This window comes from Cervus canadensis, chromosome 25 (assembly GCF_019320065.1).
Source record: "Cervus canadensis isolate Bull #8, Minnesota chromosome 25, ASM1932006v1, whole genome shotgun sequence".
In the NCBI taxonomy this organism is placed as follows: domain Eukaryota; kingdom Metazoa; phylum Chordata; class Mammalia; order Artiodactyla; family Cervidae; genus Cervus; species Cervus canadensis.
In genome coordinates, this window is record NC_057410.1 from 43,499,992 (window position 1) to 43,522,906 (window position 22,915).

At 35.9% G+C, this 22,915-nt stretch overlaps 1 protein-coding gene across 14 annotated transcripts in view; it reads left to right on the top strand.

Annotated features, from left to right (window-relative positions):
* Positions 1 to 22,915, top strand: part of PPFIA2 (PTPRF interacting protein alpha 2) — a 481,936-nt gene that overhangs the window by 267,853 nt on the left and 191,168 nt on the right. For 13 of the 14 annotated variants that reach the window (XM_043446293.1, XM_043446294.1, XM_043446296.1 and 10 more), the window contains 3 exons: positions 5,056 to 5,157; positions 17,779 to 17,943; positions 22,524 to 22,598. In XM_043446293.1, the coding sequence (XP_043302228.1) occupies positions 5,056 to 5,157; positions 17,779 to 17,943; positions 22,524 to 22,598 (342 nt within the window). The remainder of the gene's footprint in view (positions 1 to 5,055; positions 5,158 to 17,778; positions 17,944 to 22,523; positions 22,599 to 22,915) is intronic. The other variant, XM_043446305.1, reaches the window with a different exon arrangement.

The window sequence follows — 22,915 nt, forward strand, 5'->3', positions numbered from 1 at the left end:
TGCCTGAAATGTGAATTCCAAAAGATCCATGAGGTCAAGTACAACAACTATGCCTAAGTTATTTCCATATCTTCAGCACCTAACACAGGGTCTGGTATGTGTAGTTCAGTTCAGTCGCTCAGTCGTGTCCGACTCTTTGCAACCCCATGGACTGCAGCACGCCAGGCCTCCCTGTCCATCACCAACTCCCGGAGCTTACTCAAACTCATGTCCATTGAGTCAGTGATGCCATCCAACCATCTCATCCTCTGTCCTCTCCTTCTGCTTGCCTTCTTTCTTTCCCAGCATCAGGGTCTTTTCAAATGAGTCAGTTCTTCTCATCAGGTGGTCAAAGTATTAGAGTTTCAGCTTTAGCATCAGTCCTTCCAATGAATACTCAGTACTGATTTCCTTTAGGATTGACAGGTTGGCTCTCCTTGCAGTCCAAGGGACTCTCAAGAGTCTTTTCCAACACCACAGTTCAAAAGCATCAATTCTTCAGCGTTCAGCTTTCTTTAAGGTCCAACTCTCACATCCAAACATGTCTAGGTGCACAATAAATGTTATATGTATGGATGGAGAGTTAGAGGGATGATATGTTTATATTAATCATTACTATTGAAAAATTTGATGGTTTTCCGTTTTCAGTGAGAAAGAAGCAGTGTTGCAGAAAGCAGTTTTGTAATCAAGGTGAATTATTTTTAGCTGTGTGACCTTGAGCAAATTATTATTCATCCATGCTAAGCCTCAATATTCTCATCTAAAAAATAGGAAAGAGATGAAGTAGTTCATATAAAATGCTAAGTTCAGCACGAAGTGGCTCTTGCTCAAAATGGCAGTTTCTATTTTTCAATGAAAAAGAAAGCTAATTAATTGAGAAAAGGTCATGTTTTGGATGGTTTGGATTTTCAAAGTTAAAAATATGTTTAAATTTGATGTGTTTAAAAGTAGGAAGCTCTGAAAAGTTTTGTGAGCTTGAGGAAAGTATAACTTTTCAAAGACTAAGGAAGGGCAAATTAGAAGGGGAAAGAATGTGGTCAGGAGAGGGGAAAAAAACAACAGTCTATTGTAGCTATCCAGTGTGAAACAGCTTGTCTGAATTCAGACCCAGCTATACCATGACTAAGTGTCCAAGTTTGAAAATTTTATTCACTTATCTGGGCCTCAGTGTGTGTTTGTTTTTTTTAAGATTTTATATTCATAGAGTAGTTTAGGGTCATAGCACAGTTTAAAGGAAGGTGCGGAGGTTTTGCATGTTCCCTCTACCCCCACATACATGTGATCTCCACTGTTAATTCCATCCCACATCAGAGTGGTATATCTGCTACAACTGATGAACCTACACTGATACATCTTTATTAGTGCTGGTCCATAGTTTGGGTGTTGTTATGTTTAGAGATTTGGACAAATGTTTAATTACGTGTATAAGTCATCAAATACCACACAAACTTTTTCATTTCCCTACAGGTCATCTGTCCTCTGTCTATTCATCCCTTGCACACCTGCAACCCCTATGGCAACCATTCATCTTTTTACTCTTTCCATAATTTTATTTTTTACGAATGCTATATGGTTGGAATCATACAATAGTAGCCTCTTTCAGATTGGCTTCTTTCATTTACTAATATACATTGAAAGTCTCTCCGTGTTTTCTCCTGGTTTGATAGCTCATTTTTTTTAGCACTAGATAATACCCCCTTGTCTAAGTATGCTACTGTTTGTTTATCCCTTCACCAACCGAAAGGCATCTTGATTGCTTCCAAGTCTTAGAAATTATGCATGGAGCTGCTATAAAAGGTGTATGCAGGTTTTTGTGTGGACATAGTTTTCAACTTCTTTGGAGTGAGATTTCTTTGGAGTGAGATACCATGGAGTGAGATTTGCTGAATTGTATGGTAAGCACTTAGCTTTGTTTAGCGAGATTTTAGTATCACATTATAGAGTTTCATTAGGATTAATGAGATAATCAATATAAATTGCTTGGCAGAGTACCTGGCATATGGTAAGGGCTCACTCAATGTTAATTAGCTCTGCTGTTATTATTAATGTTATCTAGGAAAAGTTGATTTAAAAAACTCAGTTCATATGACAGTATGGATGGAGAAGTTGGTACAGAATAGAGAAATGTCAGAGAAAAAGTGTAAAAACATTTGATGATTAACTCCATACAAGACAGCTGCATCTACTGTAGTCCTAGATTTTCAGGATGTCCTTGTCTCACACTTGTAAGCCTGCATGGAAGAAATACGCCACTTCCTAGATCTGCACACTCTCTTTGGACTAATTAAGAAGGGTCATGTCAGGTAATTATAAGTAATGGTTATGTAATACTCCAGATAAAGAAGAGGATTGCTGAATGTACTCCAACTCTGAACCATACATAAATGCCAGGTCAAAATGGTATAGTGGAAAACCATTGGAAGTCTAGTCTGGAGAGCTGTATTCACAACATACCTCACTATGGGTTATGAGCTTTGTGAACTTGAACTTTTATCTTGGTAATTCAGTTTCCTCAGCCATGAAATGGAAATGAGACTCCCTCACTTGTTATTGAGAGAGTAGATAAGATAATGAATATGAAAATAGTGCCTAGAGTTTGCGAGAAAGTTAATAAATGTAAGACTAATCTTAATACATGGAGTCACTAAATAGCTTGTTCAGAGTCAGTGCCATGATAGTAAATTAAAAATGCAAAGTCATCCATCACCAGTAACATCTTGACTAATATCTGTCATTGGTTATGAACACATGATTATTTCAGTGAATTTATAGATTCACATTTTCTTTTATTCACTAGGCATAAAAGCATATTTATTCTAGAGAGTTTTGATGACAAAATACATAGCAGAAAGCCAAAAAACAAAGTTCACTTATAATTTTACCATCTGGAGATAAGAAATGTTAAAATTATAAATTATTTTCTTCTGAGCGTTTTTCTTTCTGCAGATAGTAAGTTAAACCTCTAGAAAGATAATCCAGATATATGTTTCACTTAAAAAATGGTATGATATTAAATTTACAGATTTGATTAATATTTTGTCTTACGATATTCATAAGTATTCATGTGTTCATGCTAAGTCCCTTCAGGCATGTCCGACTCTTTGCAACCCTTTGGACTATAGCCCTCCAGGCTTCTCTGTCTATGGGATTCTCCAGGCAAGAATACTAGAGTGGGTTGCCTTGCCCTCCTCCAGGGAATCTTCCTGACCCAGGGATCAAACTCACGTCTCTTGTCTCTCATTTATTGGCCAGCGAGTTCTTTACCACTAGCACCATCTGGGAAGCCCTATTCATGGATATAGGATTAGTTTTAAAAAGCAGTGCAGGATCTTTGTTACTCTCTTCTTTTCTCCATCAAAACTATGCAGTTTATATGAAGAAAATTTTGTTTTCTATGCAAGTGTTTATTGTTTTCTTGTTGCTTATTTCCATCCTCCACTTGAATGATATACTCAGATAATATCAGCATTTAAGCAAGCAGCAATCAAAGGAGAAAACATTTATCTGTAATGGCAGCCAAATGAAACAATGAACTCTTTCATCTTGATTCTAAACTCTAAGTCTGCTCCGAGGTTTTTGAAGCATCCACTTGGTTTGAAGCCACTCAGAGAATCAGCAAAATAAGTGGTTTGAAGCACGCAAAAATATAAACCCTAAGCCTTTCCCAGCTTTACATGATCATCATATTCATTTACTTTTTACTAAATTTGCCTTTGTGAAAGTTAGGTTAACCAAAACTCTCTCTCCTTTTTTGTTTTTTCTTTTTGATATTCTGACAGTGCTTTCCCAGTCTAGTGTCAGATTTTCCCAAATACTTAACACATTTGACAGCCATTAATTTTACTAAAGAACCACTGTAAAGAATTTAATAATAACATGTATATGTTAAAATTACTTAAAAATATTTATTTGCAAGTTGGAGTAACAGAATAGTTCAATAGGTGTTTTTGCCTTCTTTTTTAACAATCTTTATTCTGTCTAAACATACTACCTAATGGTAGAAATACCCGCATTGTTTAATCTCTGATCCTCGTTCGGGGAAGAAAACCATTGACAATTACTCCAAAGTGTCATTTGTAATGGAGAAAGGATTACTCCAGAATATGTTGTTGTTGTTTAGTTGCTAAGGCGTGTCCAACTCTTCTGTGACCCCCTGGACTGTACCCTGCCAGACTCCTCTGCCCAGGGGTTTCCCAGACAAGAATACTGTCTTGGGTTGCCATGTCCTTCTCCCGGGCATGTTGCCGATCCAGGGATTGAACCCCCGTCTCCTCCTCGGCAGGCAGATTCTTTACCACTGAGTCACCTGGGAAGCCCTCCAGAATACATTACCTGTGTTCATTTATTGAAAATAAATACTAATTGAGCACCCACTATGCCTTAGACACTAGGACTTAAGCAGTGAATTCAATTGAAGTCCCAGTTTACATGGAGCTTACCTTTCAGAATGAAAAACTGAGCAATACATAAATTAAGAGGAGAATCTTAGATAATGTTATCAAGTCTTAGATGCATTTATTATTTTGTAGGATATAGGTGTATTCTCTTTCTTCATCCTATTAAATAAGTAAACTTCTTAATCTCTAAATAGTATTTTTTTAAAGAATTTTAGCTTGGTGTTGATGGTGGCTGTTTTTTCCTTATGATAGGAAAGTCTAGATACTCAGTCTAAACTTTGTGATATGGAGTGAGACTGTAAGATCTTCAGAGTTGTTCACAAAATTAGCAAAGTTTAAATTATTCCATATTATCAATATGCTATCATACTAATGTTAAATTCAGTATGCTATATCTGATACATTCTGAAATATATTTTATACTCTCATCTGAACAGTGTATTATAATAATATGTGTATGTTAAGTATCATGGGCTAGCATTTCTTCAGAGTTGGAATGAGGTTGATTTAATGACAGCAATGTATGTATACATAACAGCAATGTATAGTCAACTAGGCCATTTTTTTTGTATTCCTTACACTCAAAAGTTTATATTTTGAAGTTTTTTTTCCTTCCTGCTGGAATACATTTTTTAAAAATCTGGTATATGCCTTCAAATTTTTTTTATTCCCCTTTCAGGAATTTGCTGCTCTGACGAAAGAATTAAATGCTTGCAGGGAACAACTTTTAGAAAAGGAAGAAGAGATTTCTGAACTTAAAGCTGAAAGAAACAACACAAGGGTAAGTATAAATCCGCCTCTGCTTGGAGGTGATTCCGCAGTTCAGAGTCTTACTTCTAACACAGTCACAAAAACAGAGGCCTTTAAAGCTTCAGAAAGGCTTCGTGCAGACACCAACTCACTGTCTGTTACTTAGAGTAAGAGAGAATATACTACAAAACTCAGAACGGGAAGACAAGAAATCGAAATTACAGCCTTCCCTACTAAATCACGGTGTTGCCTTAAAAAATGTTAGTGTCTCTTCTGACCTTTGCTGTATTGGACTTTAAAAGGAAGAGTGGCATTTCAGTAGTGAGTTCCAGGCTGTTTTGCAGTGGAGTTAGATGGGTCATGCTTCAGAGACTGGGAGTGGGTCGGATGGTCAGGTCATAGGTTTGAAAGGGGAGCATGATTTTGCCTTCTAGGTACTATGAGGGAATGACCTGACCTTCATCCTCACCTCACCCCAGAAAAATAATAATTCTTTTTTTTTTTATTAGTTGGAGGCTAATTACTTCACAACATTCCAGTGGGTTTTGTCATACATTGATATGAATCAGCCATGGATTTACACGTATTCCCCATCCCGATCCCCCCTCCCACCTCCCTCTCCACCCGATTCCTCTGGGTCTTCCCAGTGCACCAGGCCCGAGCACTTGTCTCATGCATCCCACCTGGGCTGGTGATCTGTTTCACCATAGATAGTATACATGCTGTTCTTTCGAAACATCCCACCCTCACCTTCTCCCACAGAGTTCAAAAGTCTGTTCTGTACTTCTGTGTCTCTTTCTGTTTTGCATATAGGGTTATCGTTACCATCTTTCTAAATTCCATATATATGTGTTAGTATGCTGTAATGTTCTTTATCTTTCTGGCTTACTTCACTCTGTATAAGGGGCTCCAGTTTCATCCATCTCATTAGGACTGATTCAAATGAATTCTTTTTAACGGCTGAGTAATATTCCATGGTGTATATCTTCCAGAAAATTGCAGATGAAGGTAAGCTTCCAAACTCATTCTATGAGGCCACCATCACCCTAATTCCAAAACCAGACAAAGATGCCACAAAAAAAGAAAACTACAGGCCAATATCACTGATGAACATAGATGCAAAAATCCTTAACAAAATTCTAGCAAACAGAATCCAACAACATATTAAAAAAATCATACATAATAATTTTTTTAAAAGATATTAAAAACATAAATTCACTGAACGATGACTCTCCTAATTAAAGGAGGCATACATACCTTTTCTATTTTAGAAGCTCATGAAGGAGACTTCCAGTTATGATATTTTTATTTCATGAACCTGATGGAAATTATAGTATTCTGCTCTTGAAAACCCATGTACTTCTTTAATCACATGACCTTATTTTCTAGTTCAGAAAAAACTTTACTAAATTTCAGACAGTGTAAATTGTCATATAACTCATAAATGGGAGAAGTTTTTCTAGTAAAATAATGTAAAGTAAAACCACTTTGGTGTGACTGCAGTTCAATTTCAATATGAAGTAAGTGAAAATATTTGAAGTGTTAAGAGTTCTGGCAGATTAATACTGAGAAATTAAGGTACGTTAATTGTGTATTCATTGTATGCTTGGTCTTAGATAGTAATATAAAAATGACAACTCAATATTGTAAGACAAAGCATGAATAAAGCTGGAAAACATTTTTTCTGCCTTTCTAAAAGCAATGATGTGGAGGATTTTTGTTGTTAATTACATCAAGGAAAATGGATTTATGAAGTTTTCCTTGTGCAAACCTATTGATTTATATATAACAACTTAGTTACATAATCACCTTCCCCACCACCTCAAAAATATCCAGGTCTGAAAATCAGAAAAACTTTTCTCTTCTCCCATAATGCCCTATTAAATGTTGCTAAGTGTAAGATTTTTGAATAGATTTATGTAATAGTTTCTCCTTCTATGTGGTGTATTTTTCTTCTTGCTATAAACGCCCACTTACTGGTCATGGAGAGAAAACAACAAAGGAGTGTGATCTCACACCCAAAGAGAATTTTTTATTAGATTGTGGGAAAGTTTGAGCAGAATTGAGTGTCTCAATTTCTAGGGTCCTGATAAGCTCGTGACTCTTTTTCCACATTGAGAGGTTAACATATGCTCACAAATTGAAATATATAACACAGAAAAGACAGTTTATAAAGAGAACTCATAAGTGAATGGAGGTTTTGTTGTTATTTTGAGTATCAGCAAAAACAATAGATCAAAAAGGTATGATATTTGAGGGAATTATATCTGTTCTCAAATAGAAAATAGAATTTTCAGAGGAAGGTGAATGAATAAATTTTTTCTTGTATATCACACAGTAATAATGATAATAATATAGTAACATATTAATTAAACATGAAATGTCTTTCTCAATGTTTTACGTGTTTAATTCACATTATCCTTACAGCAATCCTATTGTCCCCATTTAACTGATGAGAAAACTAACATAGTAACTTGCCCCAAGACACACAGCTCATAAGTGACACACCCAGAGTCTGCTCTGTGGCTTAAGCAAAGGCTATGTATTTTAAAAAGCATATTCCTGTTACTCACAAGTAATGTGTGACTTAAGAGATTATCTCTAGGTAGGAGCAGAGTTTGTTCAACTTCTTGTAATTCAGTCCCAATCTGTTTAGTAATCTATTTTCTATCAGTTGTGTGGAAAGTAATGTGCTAGGAATTTATTCTGATGTCACAGGTAAAAGCTGTGGCCATTCATACACACTGAGGAAACCAGATCTGAAAGAGACACGTGCACCCCAATGTTCATCGCAGCACTGTTTATAATAGCCAGGACATGGAAGCAACCTAGATGCCCATCAGCAGATGAATGGATAAGGAAGCTGTGGTACATATACACCATGGAATATTACTCAGCCATTAAAAAGAATTCATTTGAACCAGTTCTAATGAGATGGATGAAGCTGGAGCCCATTATACAGAGTGAAGTAAGCCAGAAAGATAAAGAACATTACAGCATACTAACACATATATATGGAATTTAGAAAGGTGATAACGATAACCCTATATGCAAAACAGAAAAAGAGACACAGAAATACAGAACAGACTTTTGAACTCTGTGGGAGAATGTGAGGGTGGGATATTTCAAAAGAACAGCATGTATACTATCTATGGTGAAACAGATCCCCAGCCCAGGTGGGATGCATGAGACAAGTGCTCGGGCCTGGTGCACTGGGAAGAGCCAGAGGAATCGGGTGGAGAGGGAGGTGGGAGGGGGGATCGGGATGGGGAATACGTGTAAATCCATGGCTGATTCATATCAATGTATGACAAAACCCACTGGAAAAAAAATAAAAAATAAAAAAAATAAAAAAAAAAAAAGCTGTGGCCATTTATCATTTTGTCACTATAGATAAACCTGATCCTTGACCCCAAAATAAAAGTGTACAAGAGAAAAAACAAAGTAATCGCTAGAGTTGCTCTTAAACCCAACTGCCTCAAGTAATTAAATTGAGAAAATCCAAATAAAGTCATCTTACTGTTATTCATGATTGTACAAAAATAAAAACTTCAAAAATTGTAGTGCATATTTACAGAAACATTCAAAAATCTTTATTGTTTAATGTTTCCACACTAAAAAGAATGTAGCAAAAAATGATGAAACAAAATTTGTTATTTCTAAAACTTCTCTAACCATACCCAGGCAAGTTGTTTTTGTAGAAAACAGCATTCCTGCCATTGTTTCAACATATTGAAATCAACTGCTGAAAATTACCATATTTTTGCAGAATTATTTGAGTTAATGAAAGGGTGAGGGAAAAATAGAAATATTGATATAGTTATTATTTCTTAATACAAGAGTAGAAAAGTTCTGTTGTTTCATTTTTGCTGTTTGTTGTTTTAACTGCTCTGGTACCTGAAGAGCTGAAAGATGACTTATTAACAATGTTTCAGAATGCAACTAGGAGAAGAAAATGGCACCCCACTCCAGTACTCTTGCCTGGAAAATCCTGTGGACTGAGGAGCCTGGTAGGCTACAGTCCATGGGGAAATGAAGAGTCAGACACAACTGAGTGACTGCTCTTTCACATTTCACTTTCATGCATTGGAGAAGGAAATGGCAACCCACTCCAGTGTTCTTGCCTGGAGAATCCCAGGGACGGGGGAGCCTGGTGGGCTGCCATCTCTGGGGTCACACAGAGTCGGACACGACTGAAATAACTTAGCAGCAGCAGCAGCAGAATGCAACCATTGCATGACTTGGAAAGAGAAGTTAGGGTTTCAAGAACTAGTCTTAATGTTAGTCATGAATAATGACACTATAATTTCATTTCACAGGTCATAAACTAAAAAAAAAAGACAATCATCCTTAGTTTAAATTAAAGACTGAGTTTGAAACATTCCTTACTATGCCCTTACTTTTGTTTTGAACCAAAAGAATTACATTAAATAAATGTTCAAATACAATCAGACACTAAAGAAAAGCTTCCCATTCTTGATAAGCCTGTCTGTACAAATTAAAATCCCTCTAAAGTTATTTTCTTGAGGAGTAGAAATTACAATCCAGTTGAGAAAAGGAAGACCCTAGTAGTTAAAAGCAAGTAAAATATGTGTGTGTTTGGGTTCATGTGTATTTTTTATGAAGTGCTACAATAGGATATGACAAATACAAGAGTGAGTAAGGGACAACATATGTTCTCCCTACAGCTATTCAATGTGGGACTCAAGCATGTGCATAAAACACATTGTTGTTTAGTCACTAAGTCATGTCCAACCCTTTTGCAACCCTATGGATCATAGACCACCAGACTCCTCTGTTCATGGGATTTCCCAGGCAAGAGTACTGGAGTGGATTGCCATTTCCCTCTCCAAGGAACTTTTTTCTTAATGTGAAAAGAAAACAAGATCCTGTAGGGTATCTAAGCCATGTTTGAGAGTAAAGGATACTAAGTGGACTGACTAAGAAAGCAATCGATTTGAATGTTTTCATTTTCAGATGTTGCTATTTTGTTATTTGACCACAATATTACAGAGGCCAAATTAATTTACAGGGTAGAATACATTTCTACTTGAATACTATATGTGACTGAAGAAAGTTGCACACAAGGTGACATTGTAGAAAGACTTATAGTTTTACAAATTTAGTTTAAAAATTCTCAGTGAGGCAATATGTGTCTATGGATGTAGGATTTGATATGTTTGTGTGTATACATATCCAGACTGTGGTCATTTAAAGTGAATTCCAACAGAAATTATGGGCCACTCACATAGTCCCTCCAGCCCTTTGAGTGTATGCCAAAAGGTGCCTTCTGCAAGATTCATTAAACATTAGACTAAAGATTTATTCCTAGCAAAGGTGTACAAATTAGTAGACTGTTAGTGGCATCTTAGGTAAGTTCCTTTTTATTTGTAATAGGTTTTCACTTGAAGCTTAAAAGCCATAGATACCTTCTAGATTAGAACATTTTTTGGCCACATTCTCCGAGATAGAAAATTTACATGCATTATTACTTCAGTTCAACAAGTATTAAGCCTCTATTATATAGAATATTTTTCTAGGCATCAAAGAGTGTTCAGAATAGTTAAATTGTCAAACCCTTAAGGAGTCTGGTTTATATCACTAAAAACACAACTGTTTTTGTTATTATATGAATGAGAGTTCCCAATTGCACAAAACAGTACAGCTTGCCATTTTACTCAAGAAGGCTCTAATTAAAGCCTATGAGAAATGTCTAAACTGAGCTTACTTGCACAATTTCTAGGACCACATTTCTTAGCTTTGTAAGTTTTTCTTCCATCCCAAGTCCCAGAAACAGGCAGCTTCTGCTAATACCTGTACCAGCAAGAGGGATGGCACTTACCCAGCGTGTTACCTCACCTGACTCCCCTCAGAATCTCTCCTGTGCAGGGGGCCGTCTCTTAAGTCACATGTCTGCCATCTGGTGGTAAACATGCCTGAGAAGTGTTTCTTGGATTGTCTGTTGGAATGATGGCATTCAGAATGTGGGGACCTATCTAACATAGAAGAAGATGTATTCAAAAGATTTGAGGCAACCTGAGATGTCAGTCTGCATTACCACCCCCATTTTATCATACTTGTTTTCGTATTAAAATTCCAAAAAGCAGCAATACTGATGTGTACCTACCCAACAATACAAATAGACTTCTTAGGCAAACATAAAATCTCCTTTTCACAAAAAAGAAGATTCATAGTCTCTCATTACTGTATTCAGCTATATGCATATGGTTCTTCAGTGCACAATTATGTTCTCATTAAATATCAATATTAACATTTTGTAACCTATGAACTACTTAGGTATTCATCAGAATTAATATCAGATCAGTTCAGTTCAGTCGCTCAGTCATGTCTGACTCTTTGCGACCCCATGCACTGCAGCACACCAGGCCTTCCTGTCCATAATCAACTCCGGAGTTTACTCAAACTCATATCCGTTGAGTCAGTGATGCCATCCAACCATCTTATCTTCTGTCATCCCCTTCTCCTTCTGCCTTCAATCTTTCCCAGCATCAAGGTCTTTTCAAATGAGTCAGTTCTTCGCATCAGTTGGCCAAAGTATTGGAGTTTCAGCTTCAGCATCAGTCCTTCCAGTGAATATTCAGGACTGATTTCCTTTAGGATGGCCTGGTTGGATCTTCTTGCAGTCCAAGGGACTCTCAAAAGTCTTCTCCAACACCACAGTTCAAAAGCATCAATTCTTCGGCGCTCAGCTTGCTTTATAGTCCAACTCTCACATCCATACATGACCACTGGAAAAATCATAGCCTTATATAGACTGACCTTTGTTGGCAAAGTAATGTCTCTGCTTTTTAATATGCTATCTAGGTTGGTCATAACCTTCCTTCCAAGGAGTAAGCGTCTTTTAATTTCATGGCTGCAATCACCATCTGCAGTGATTTTGGAGCCAAAAAAAAAAAAGTCTGTCACTGTTTCCACTGTTTCCCCATCTATACCCATGAAGTGATGGGACCAGATGTCATGATCTTAGTTTTCTGAATGTTGAGCTTTAAGCCAACTTTTTCACTCTCCTCTTTCACTTTCATCAAGAGGCTCTTTAGTTCTTCTTCACTTTCTGCCATAAGGGTGGTGTTATCTGCATATCTGAGGTTATTAATATTTCTACTGGCAGACTTGATTCCAGCTTGTGCTTCATCCAGCCCAGTGTTTCTTATGATGTACTCTGCATGTAAGTTAAATAAGCAGGGTGACAATATACAGCCTTGACGTACTCCTTTCCCGATTTGGAACCAGTCTGTTATTCCATGTCCAGTTCTAACTGTTGCTTCCTGACCTGCATACATATTTCTCAAGAGGCAGATCAGGTGGTCTGGTATTCCCATCTCTTTCAGAATTTTCCACAGTTTATTGTGATCCACACAGTCAAAGGCTTTGACATAGTCAATAAAGCAGAAATAGATGTTTTTCTGGAACTCTCTTCCTTTTTTGATGAAAGTAAAATAGAATAAAAAGTAAAAACATAACAAGAAAATGGGAAAATAATTTAATATATGCTATGTATATGATACAATAAAGTAGAAAGATCTTGTTTTCTCCAACTGGTCACAAAGTCCTATTAGGAAATATAAATTCCAATTCTAAACCTTGATTCCTGGACCTATGTATATAGACCCATACATATCCTGAGAAAAACTGAACCTTGCTTTTATCATTAATTCTGAGTGTATACTTACTACGGAAAGAGAACATCCCAGCCTAGCAATGTGTTGTCTCTCAGCTTAAATCAAAATAGATTCTTCCTTGGGTGACTTAACCATTCTTTAGGATTAGCAGCTTCTGAATGATGTGATAGCATGGTAAAACCAGGGCTGAGAGCATCAGTCAATTGCATTAGCCCTTTCACTGTATTTTTTTAGGAGGTGGTGCAAAATTAGTGTTGTGTATGATAACAGGATTGTTAGCAAAAATCTAATAAGATGGTGTTGCTGGTAGAGGCATAGCCATTAGAGAAGGCAAATCTATATTCAGAAAAAGTGTTTATTACAGTAATAAAAAACAGCTGCTTTTTTAATGGGAGGGTTTGACTTAATCTGCTTGCTTCAAAATGGATAGTTGGTTTCCAAGTATATTGTATTCAGAGGTTCAAGGTTGATGGCTACAGCAAATAACTTGGCTGTTCGTCTGGAGTAGTATCAACCTTAGTACTATCAACCTTAATGACCCATTTTGTCAGGTCAATAAATAAGTCCTATCCCTGAAACCATGGTCACTAGTTTATGCCCACTGAGCAAATGCTGTGGTGGTCAAACAAATAGGCCAGTATCCACTGGATGAATCATCTTGTCTACCAGATTATTGGAAAGCTTTACACCAGTGAGTACCAAAAATGTAGTTTTAGCTTAGAGCTAATATCCAAAGAAATGTTTGTATTCTCTTTTCCTTAGCAGTTACTACATGGTTGTAGGTCCCTTTAGGGAAGATTTTCTGATTATCTATTGCTTCATATCAGACCACCCCAAAATATAGTGACACAATCAATATTTTACTACACTCACAGTTCTGTGGGTCAGAGATTCAGAAAGGGCACGGGTATGACAGCCCTTTTCTGCTTCTTAAGTTTTGGGCTCTCAGCTGGGATGACTTGAGGCTTCCCAGGGGGCTCAGTGGTAAAGAATCCACCAGCTGATGCAAGAGATGCAGAAGACACAGTTTCAATCCCTGAGTCTGAAAGATGCCCTGGAGAAGGAAATGGCAACCCACTCCAGTATTCTTACCTAGGAAACCCCATGGATAGAGAAGCCTAGCAGGCTACAGCCCATGGGATTGTAAAGAGTTGGACACGATTGAGCACACACACAGTGACTGGTAAATGATTTTTTTTTTATCTGAGTGCAAAAAATATATAGTGTTAGTTATTTTTCACGGTGGAAATACTCCCACTGTTGCTGATTTCAAACTACCAACATGCTGTCACTGAATGCAGAGTTGGGAAAAAATGCACAGTAGTGAACCATTATATAGTATTTCTATTATTCAAATACAATTGAAATAAGCAACCCCGTGGACATTGGTAATAGTAAAATATAGTAAGATAATTAGGAAATGATATATTTTGAGTGTTTACTATTTTTTAAAATATTTAATCATTTGTTCTTGTTCAATCTCTAAGTCATGTATGATTCTTTGCGACCCCAGGAACTGCAGCACACCAGGCCTTCCTGTCCTTCACTATCTCCTGGAGTTTGCTCAGACTCATGTCCATTGAGTCATAAGCTTACATAATTTAAGCTTTAACTAACTGTGTTTAACCACAAGCTCACAAGATTTCTGAAAATTATCCTCTCTCATAAGATGGTATGGGACAACTTTAGCATATGGTCTTCAGGTGGTGACTCAATATCTGCAGATTGAAAGGTCTACTTGTGAGATGACTTCTTTGCTCTTGTGTCTGGCACGTAGGCTGGAGTGACTGAAAGACAGACAGGTCTGACTGGGACTTTACATGTAAGAACCTCCATGTGAGCTCTAGGGCACAGTGGTCTCAGAGTAGTGAATTTTTATGCAGTGGCTCCAGGACCTAAGAGCAAGTGTTCCAGTGAACTAGCTGGAAACTTCATTGCCTCTTAGGACCTAGACTCAAAAGTCACAAATTGTAACTTACAACACAGGTTGGTTAGAACAGTCACAGACCTCCACAGATTCAAGCAGAGGGAACACAGGTTGTGTTTTGCAAGGTAACTGCTTTACGTGAAGTCACGCATGGTCATCAAGACAAATAAGACGTAACTTATCAGTGAAGCATGGCAGCTCATTGGAGTTTAGGAAATAAGAATATTTTCCAAATTTCCTTTTTCTAATTCTTGGGGGTGCCTTTTTATTTTCAGAGTAGTTCCAAGGTTTCCAAATAAGATATCTGGTAAGGCTCTGAATTCATGATACATTGTAATTCAGTGACCTCTCCTAGATCAGGCTCTTTATCTTTTTTTCTGTTTTGTCTTAGGACCTCACTAAGAGGCTCTTCTGAGCAGCCACAGCAACTTCTGGGTTCTCTGAGCATTGACCTAAATTTTAAAACCTTATGCTAGTCGTTTTATTTCTTTTAACTCTTCAGTGCAGTTCAAAGAAGCCAACTCACCTCATTGTCCTTATATTCTTCCTGCCCTTCAAGATGGTCTCTTGTCCCTATGACTCAGTCCATCAAAGCCTTACTTTTAGAGGCACCTCATTTCAGGACAACTCAGCTGGTCATTTAACTATCCATGAATCATAGAAGATAATGTTCCATCTTTTGATGTTAATCTAATTATTGATTTGTCAAATCTATCTGGGTCAGATATCCCAGATTCCCATTTGTTTGAGGAGTTGTTACTTACAGACATAGCTCTTACAAACTACTCTTTTAATCATTGTTCATTTATTCATTCAACAAAAATTTATGCACATCTATTATGTGCCAGTCTTCTAGGCACTAAGAGGTATGGCAATGGACAAAATAGGGAAATATTAATAAATAAAAATACTTTCCTCATGGAACTTACACTGTTTTTTGAGAAACAGACTTAAACAAGGTAAATGTGTAAAATAAATGGGGAATTAGATATAGACAAATGCTGAGAAGGGAAAACTAATATCAGATAAAGTTGGAGCAATAGGCAGAGCTCTATAACTTATGTAAAACAGCTTGGATTTAACCAGTGCACACATCTATAGATGTGTCTATAGAATCTATAGAATTCAGGGGAGTAGAATACCATGATTATAATCAAAGGTTGGTAAACAAAAGCTCTTTGAAAATATTGATTGTATCATCTTCATATTGAAGAACTTTAAGTATTTTTTTGATGCTTAAATATGACTCCTACTGACTGACCTATATATATTTAGGATCTCAGATATTTGTGGGGTTTTATTGTTAATAATAGGCAAAGTTTTCTGATACACTGAACCATAATTAATGATAGTGAATACAGAAAAATTAACTTATTAAGAACTGAGAAATATGACCCTAATATGTGATACTGAAATTAATAGCAGTATTGTGGAAAAACTAAATTTTTCATTATAGTATGAGCTTTAGGAAAACTCTTGAAAGATAATAGTTTTTCTTTACATCTTTCCAACTCAGTATCTTATATCTGCTTTTTCCTTTATTGTTTCAGTTATCCTGCTTGTTTTGCCTAGACACCCTTTGTTAGCCTATGCTTTCACTCGCCTTCCGAAAATCTTTTCTCCTTACTAGTCATGTGTTGTTCAGTTCAGTTCAGTTGCTCAGTCATGTCCAACTCTTTGTGACCCCATGGACCGCAGCACACCAGGCCTCCCTGTCCATCACCAACCCCCAGAGTTTACACAAACTCATGTCCATTGAGTCGGTGATGCCATCCAACCGTCTCATCCTCTGTCGTCCCCTTCTCCTCCCGCCTTCAATCTTTCCCAGCATCAGGGTCTTTTCAGATGAGCCAGTTCTTCCCATCAGACGGCCAAAGTATTGGAGTTTCAGCTTCAGCATCAGTCCTTCCAATGAATATTCAGGACTGATTTCCTTTTGGATGGACTGGTTGGATCTCCTTGCAGTCCAAGGGACTCTCGAGTCTTCTCCAACGCCACAGTTCTTCACCAGCAAAATTTTAATAACTGATAATGGTTTTTTCTTTTTTTTCCATATATCTTTGCTTTTAGTTGCAGAACTTCCTTATAAAATAAAGGTGAAACTCCAACTCACAAAACATTTAAAAGCAAAATTTATTTGGGAAAAGTCAGAGCATAAAGTCTGTGACAGAATGAGACATTGTTCACTGGACTTTCCCCTAATCTCTATCATGGCATCAGAGACTACTCTGGGTGAATGTACATTCCAGAGTAGACAGTTTAATAATTATGTCCTTTAATCTCTTTTCCGAAAATTCTACTGCTGGTCTCAATTACTATATTCCAGTCAGCTGCATATATTTTTCTATTATGTAATCCAAGAATTTAATTGTGAATAAAATCATTAGTGTTACCACATTAATTACTATAGCAACATATGATTGTCATTATAATCAAGTTTAAAGCAACATGAAGTTTATGCTCATTTCCTTCAACTTAAAAAATTTAAATGAATAGATATAAGTGAAATTAATTTTGACTTTGAATTCTATTTTATAACAAAGTCATCATTGTATAACATTTTTCAGTAGTTACCCTATTCATTGGATCTTCCCTTATGGCTCAGCTGGTAAAGACTCTGCCTGCAAAGCGGGAGATCTGGGTTCAGTCCCTGGGTTGGGGAGATCCCCTGGAGAAGGGAAAGGCTACCCACTCCAGTATTCTGGCCTGGAGAATTCCATGGACTGTATAGTCCCTGGGGTCACAAAGAGTTGGACACGACCAAGCAACTTTCCCTTTCACATATGGTGTGTTCTAGTTCTCCTCAATTTAAACTGAAATTATTAAATCTTATAAAAGAATGCATACAATTCACATTATATTTTAATTTAATAAATTGTTGTGTGGCAGAAATGCAATTTACTTTTAGTATCTTGTTCCATAAACCCTGGTTTGTGAACTCAGGTTTGTGTTTCACTGATGCTAGTATCATCTGATGTTATCATTAGATAATATATAAATCTGCAGTCTGCTAAGATAGAAATCATCTCTGTGCATTAGTGACCTGTGTTCATAAGGCAATGACATTTTCTGTTAAACCCAATAGCTATTACTGGAGCATTTGGAGTGCCTTGTGTCACGACATGAAAGGTCACTAAGAATGACGGTGGTGAAGCGACAAGCCCAGTCACCCTCGGGAGTGTCCAGCGAAGTTGAGGTTCTCAAGGCGCTGAAATCTTTATTTGAGCACCACAAGGCCTTGGATGAAAAGGTATAGTACTGTGAAAGGACTATTACAATTTTATATGTCAATTATAACTTCAATAAAGCTGAAATTAAAAATCAAACTACTGGGAAAAAGGTATAGTATTGCCAAAAGATTTCAAGCTTAACTATGCTTTTGTCATCATCATCAAACTCCTTGTCTTCATCCACGACTCAGCTGACTGCTGAAGTTAGTCATTTCAGAGGAGCATATTTGAGTTACAGGAAAAACCACTCAAAAAATGCAGCTGGACTGTTACATGTATGTAAGTAATATTCATAACCACATCCTTTTTTTTAATACCACTGACTCTGTGGCTTATTAAGACTTCTATTATGGCACACTGTGGTCCTAGTCCAGATGGCCATTTGAAATTTAATATTGCCATTTAGCCTTTCTTTCTTTCTCCCTTTCTCTCTCCCATTCTCTGCCCACTCCACAGCCTCTCTCCTCCCTACCTCTCTGAAGTGTGTTGCCATGTCGAAGACTAGTAGCTGACAGTAAAACATCTTGAGATGTAAACTGGATGTACTTTAACCTTTAGAGAGTCACATTAGAAGTTTGCCCTTTTATTTTGGGGATTTTTAATAGCTTAGTACTGAACACACATTTTTAAGAGTCTCCACAAGGAACAGCATAAGGTATTAGTAGCAAAATCTGCTTTAGGTCTTTTTTAAAGTAACTGTAAGTTCTCTTAACTGTTACTCAAATAAGTCCTATGGACATTAATAAGCCAATATGATGATAATATTCTTTGGAGATTAGTAAGGCTTATGACATGATTTCAATTTTGTAAAATTTCAAAGATGAAATTTTTAAAATTAATAAGGCTTTAGGATTTTGTAGAGTGGAAATTGGGGCACTTCATTGTAAAGTATCTGACAAGTTCTGAGCATTAAAATCCAAACTAGGGATTATTACTCAGTTATATATAGATTTTGAGCATACAGATACTTTTGCTGTATTTAATATTTATATCCATGCATATTTTTATCATCAGTCTTTCAGATGTTCTTAGAGCAGGGGATTTTGTGCATGTATAAGGATAACTACAATTCTGTCTTCAAGATTATTAATAAGAAACTGTATCTTAATTTTAGTATGAGAGGCAACTAGCTTATGAATAATTTTGAATAAAATACAAATGGATATTATATAAAAATCCCTGTCTATAATATCAACTAATATCAAATCATAATTTAATATATTTAATGTTTACTTTCTTATTATATTTCTTTTCTTGTTATAAAACTGCATTAATAGGAATTAGCAAGACTGTACATTTATAGAATAGCTATTATGTGTTAGACTCCTTGGCATATATTTGGCACACTCTCTTTACAAGTAAGGAGTTCATAACGCTGGAGTTCACATGTCAGTAACAGGCCATGTGAAGCAAAGATATATACAATGTGATATGGAGTCACAGGAAAAGTTGCAACTAATTGTGCTTGAAGAAGTAATAAGAATGTCAAGAATGTCTTCACAGAGGGGGTGACATTTGACCTGGGTATTAAAATGTGTAAGGGTTGTTAGGCAGAGAGGTAAAGATACTCTAAGCAATATGCTCAGTATGTGACCTAACCAAGAGCTTTGAAAAGAGCATGGCCTATTCAGAGAAAATTTAAGTTTTCAGTGACTTGATTGAGGGTCTAGAGAGTGAATAATTTTGGCTGTTCCCCAGATGTGCTCCGACATCACTGAAGTGAGGGATGCTCTTATGAAAAAACTGAATAGAAGGCAATAAACAAAACAGCACTTCGTACAAATATGAGTACATTTAAGAAGAAAATGGTTGTTGTACAACTTAGGATCTAAAAGTAATTTAGTGCATATTAAAGTTCAGTGAGCTTAGCATAAGCTATTTCATACTGTGACTGTAGGAACTGTAATAGGGTTTAGTGACTCACCAGAAGTACCCTGGATGTTGCTAAGTTCAGGGGCAACTGAACTGATCATCAACTAAGTAATAACAAAGAGCCTGAAGGAAAAGTATTATGAGCTTGGACTTTGGAGTTAGACTGAACTAGACAAGTGTCTTAAGTTCTCTAAGCTGTTTTCTCTTCTTTTGAATGAAGAGAATAATAATACCTACCCTACCTAGTAGAGCTGTCTTACATGTAAAGCTCCCAGCCAGTACTTAGTAAATAACAAATGCTCAGTAAATGTTAATGAATGTTATTATTAATGATAAATTTCAACACTTGACAAAAATTACAAACTACGTAAAGATATTAGTATCACTGTTGATTCACATGCTTATTTAAATTAGCATTTCATTTAATTGAGAGGTTGACATGTGCCTGAGCACCTTCATAAACAATTTTACTAACTAAGAATAGCTCACAGCTTCTTGTGGAGATCAGAGGTGAGGAGAGACCCATATAAACAAGTACTTACAATATTCTATTTTAAGTGCTATGGTTATTAACATAAAACATATATGAAAGATCAGAAGAAGATGTAATTATATCATGGATAGGAAGCTACCTACTTTGCCACAGAAGGTTTAGAACACAAGAAGAGCTAAATAAAATACAGACTAAGCATGGCTCTGGACAATTGCAATGACTGGCAGTCTTCATTATTAATGTCCTCATTTATATAGTCACTGAGCTGTAGGGTAGAATACACACCAATTAGCTAAGACCAGCAGTGATTTTGACATAGTTCTCCAATATGTTTACCAATTTTGTGGGCTAGAGGGAAAGAAAAATGTATGTCTTTTAAATATAGTACTCTAACCTATTTATTTCAGTCTAAATGTGATCTGATTAGTGTTGCATATGTTGAGGTTAATCTACATTTCGACTATTTCATATTGCTCTTCTCATCAACCAAGATTCTTGGATTTTTATCAGAATATGCATATTTTATATCTAGTATTTTAGGAAATGGTGCATAAAACTTTACAGTCATCCCCTGTTAAATATCAAGGACATCTACTAATATTTCTGTTGATATCTGCATTCAACATATCAGCAGTCCTCCGCATTTTCATGCCTTTGGAATATTTACTTTGTTTGCGTCTTTCCAAGCACTCATAGAAAAAAGTATTTCCCAAGTCAAATCATCGAAGATTTCCTTCTAAGTCACTCTTGTTTAGTTATTAATCAGCATAAGTTTCATGCATTTTTATGAACAGTTGGATATTTGTCTAACAGCATTGGTACCTGGCAGCCAATCTGGCATACTTAAATATCATGAAGGATCTTCTGTAATTATACTTGATATCAAATATCCATTTATGCATGTATTACTAATTTTCAGATTTTAAACATAATGAAATATAATGAAAATATTAATGAAATTAGTATTAAAACTCCACTCAGGCATTAATTCTTTCTTATTTAAGATGTATTTCGTGAGTTAAGTACACCCAGTCACCTCAATAATTTTAGTTTTCATTATGCTGTATTAAAATAATTGAGATTTTTTTAAAATTCTGATTAGAGTCTAGATTCATAAGCTATCACTTGTTTTTTTATGTCTGCTAACTAGAAAATGTACTTCAATTTTAAATTTATTATGTGTATAGGTTTCTAGATATTCTGTGTATTTAACTTATATCCCCAGTTAAATCTTACTTTAAAAAAGAAAAAGACTATTAATTAAACTATACCATTAATAAATTGATAAAATTGAACTTTATTATATATTTATATAATTACATATTATAAATGCTTACTGTTATATTCCCATGGAAAATCAATGTTAATCATAAGTAATCTAAAACTCACCATGAATTCTGTTTTAAATTAAATCTATAAATTTTGTTGATTTTTTTAAGGAAAATTAAACTGCTATAGTCATTTATTTTAGTTTAGCCAAACTTCTTTCTCTGAGCTTTTCTACTTTTGATGCATTTAATATGAAGCATATCTACAAACCTGAACATATGATAACTAAAACAATTTTAGAAGTTCTAAGAAAACAAAGATCAAAGAAACTCTTCTCTGAGTTTCATTTGTATATGAAACATTTGGAAATCATTACTTTCAAACTGAATGTGCATTCTTTGGTTCTGTAAAATATAATGGTTTAACCTTTGGTATCTGAAAAATAGTTAGGAATTCCAGAGGAATTGCATACTTTCCAATCCCTCAATAACAATGTAGACCTCTAACCAATGCAAAATTAATTTTGTGAGCAATGGGCAACAATTTTCAGGTTCTAAGAATCCTTTGCTTTTAGACAAATTATTTTGTACTAAACATCAAAGGAAAAAGCTTATTTTTAAAAGCAGTAAAAGTTTTTTGCCTGTATCTTATGATTAAACAGTGACTGTTTTTCAGATGAATTCATAAAAAGCTTTTGAACTTTGCCTCCACTTACTATGTATCAGAATTCAGTACAAGAGGAGTTGATCTTAATCGAAACACTAGAAGGACTTGCTTACAAGAAAAATCCCTTGATACAGTCATATTGTAAAGTGACAGTATAGTCATAGTATTCCTGAGCACTTAAGGCTAAAAATAGTTTAATAGTTTGCCAAATGTGACTGTCTCTGGTAATATTAATGGATTCAGCACAGTTCAATATGTATGGGATGTACATTACTGCACATATTTTGGTTTTTCTTCTAGGTAAGGGAGCGACTGAGGGTTTCTTTAGAAAGAGTCTCTGCACTGGAAGAAGAACTAGCTGCTGCTAATCAGGAGGTAACATACCAAACTTTCTCCTCTTTTGAGGTGCAATATCGATAACATTATATCCCTTGTGTTTCACGTCACTTTTATTAAAACTGTCACAAAAAATAAATTACATTCTGTATATGCCACTGAACAAGGCCTGTTCAAACTAGTTGCCAGAATCATGTTTTCTGATTTCTGGTGATTCAGATCTGTCACTAAGAGATGAAAGGAAAATTATCAAGAGCTAGTGATATGAGAGGTACTGAGATGGGGATTTAGAAAGACTGCAGTCAGATTGCCAGTCCTTTTAAGAAGTAAAACACAGCTTCAAAACTGGAAAACTT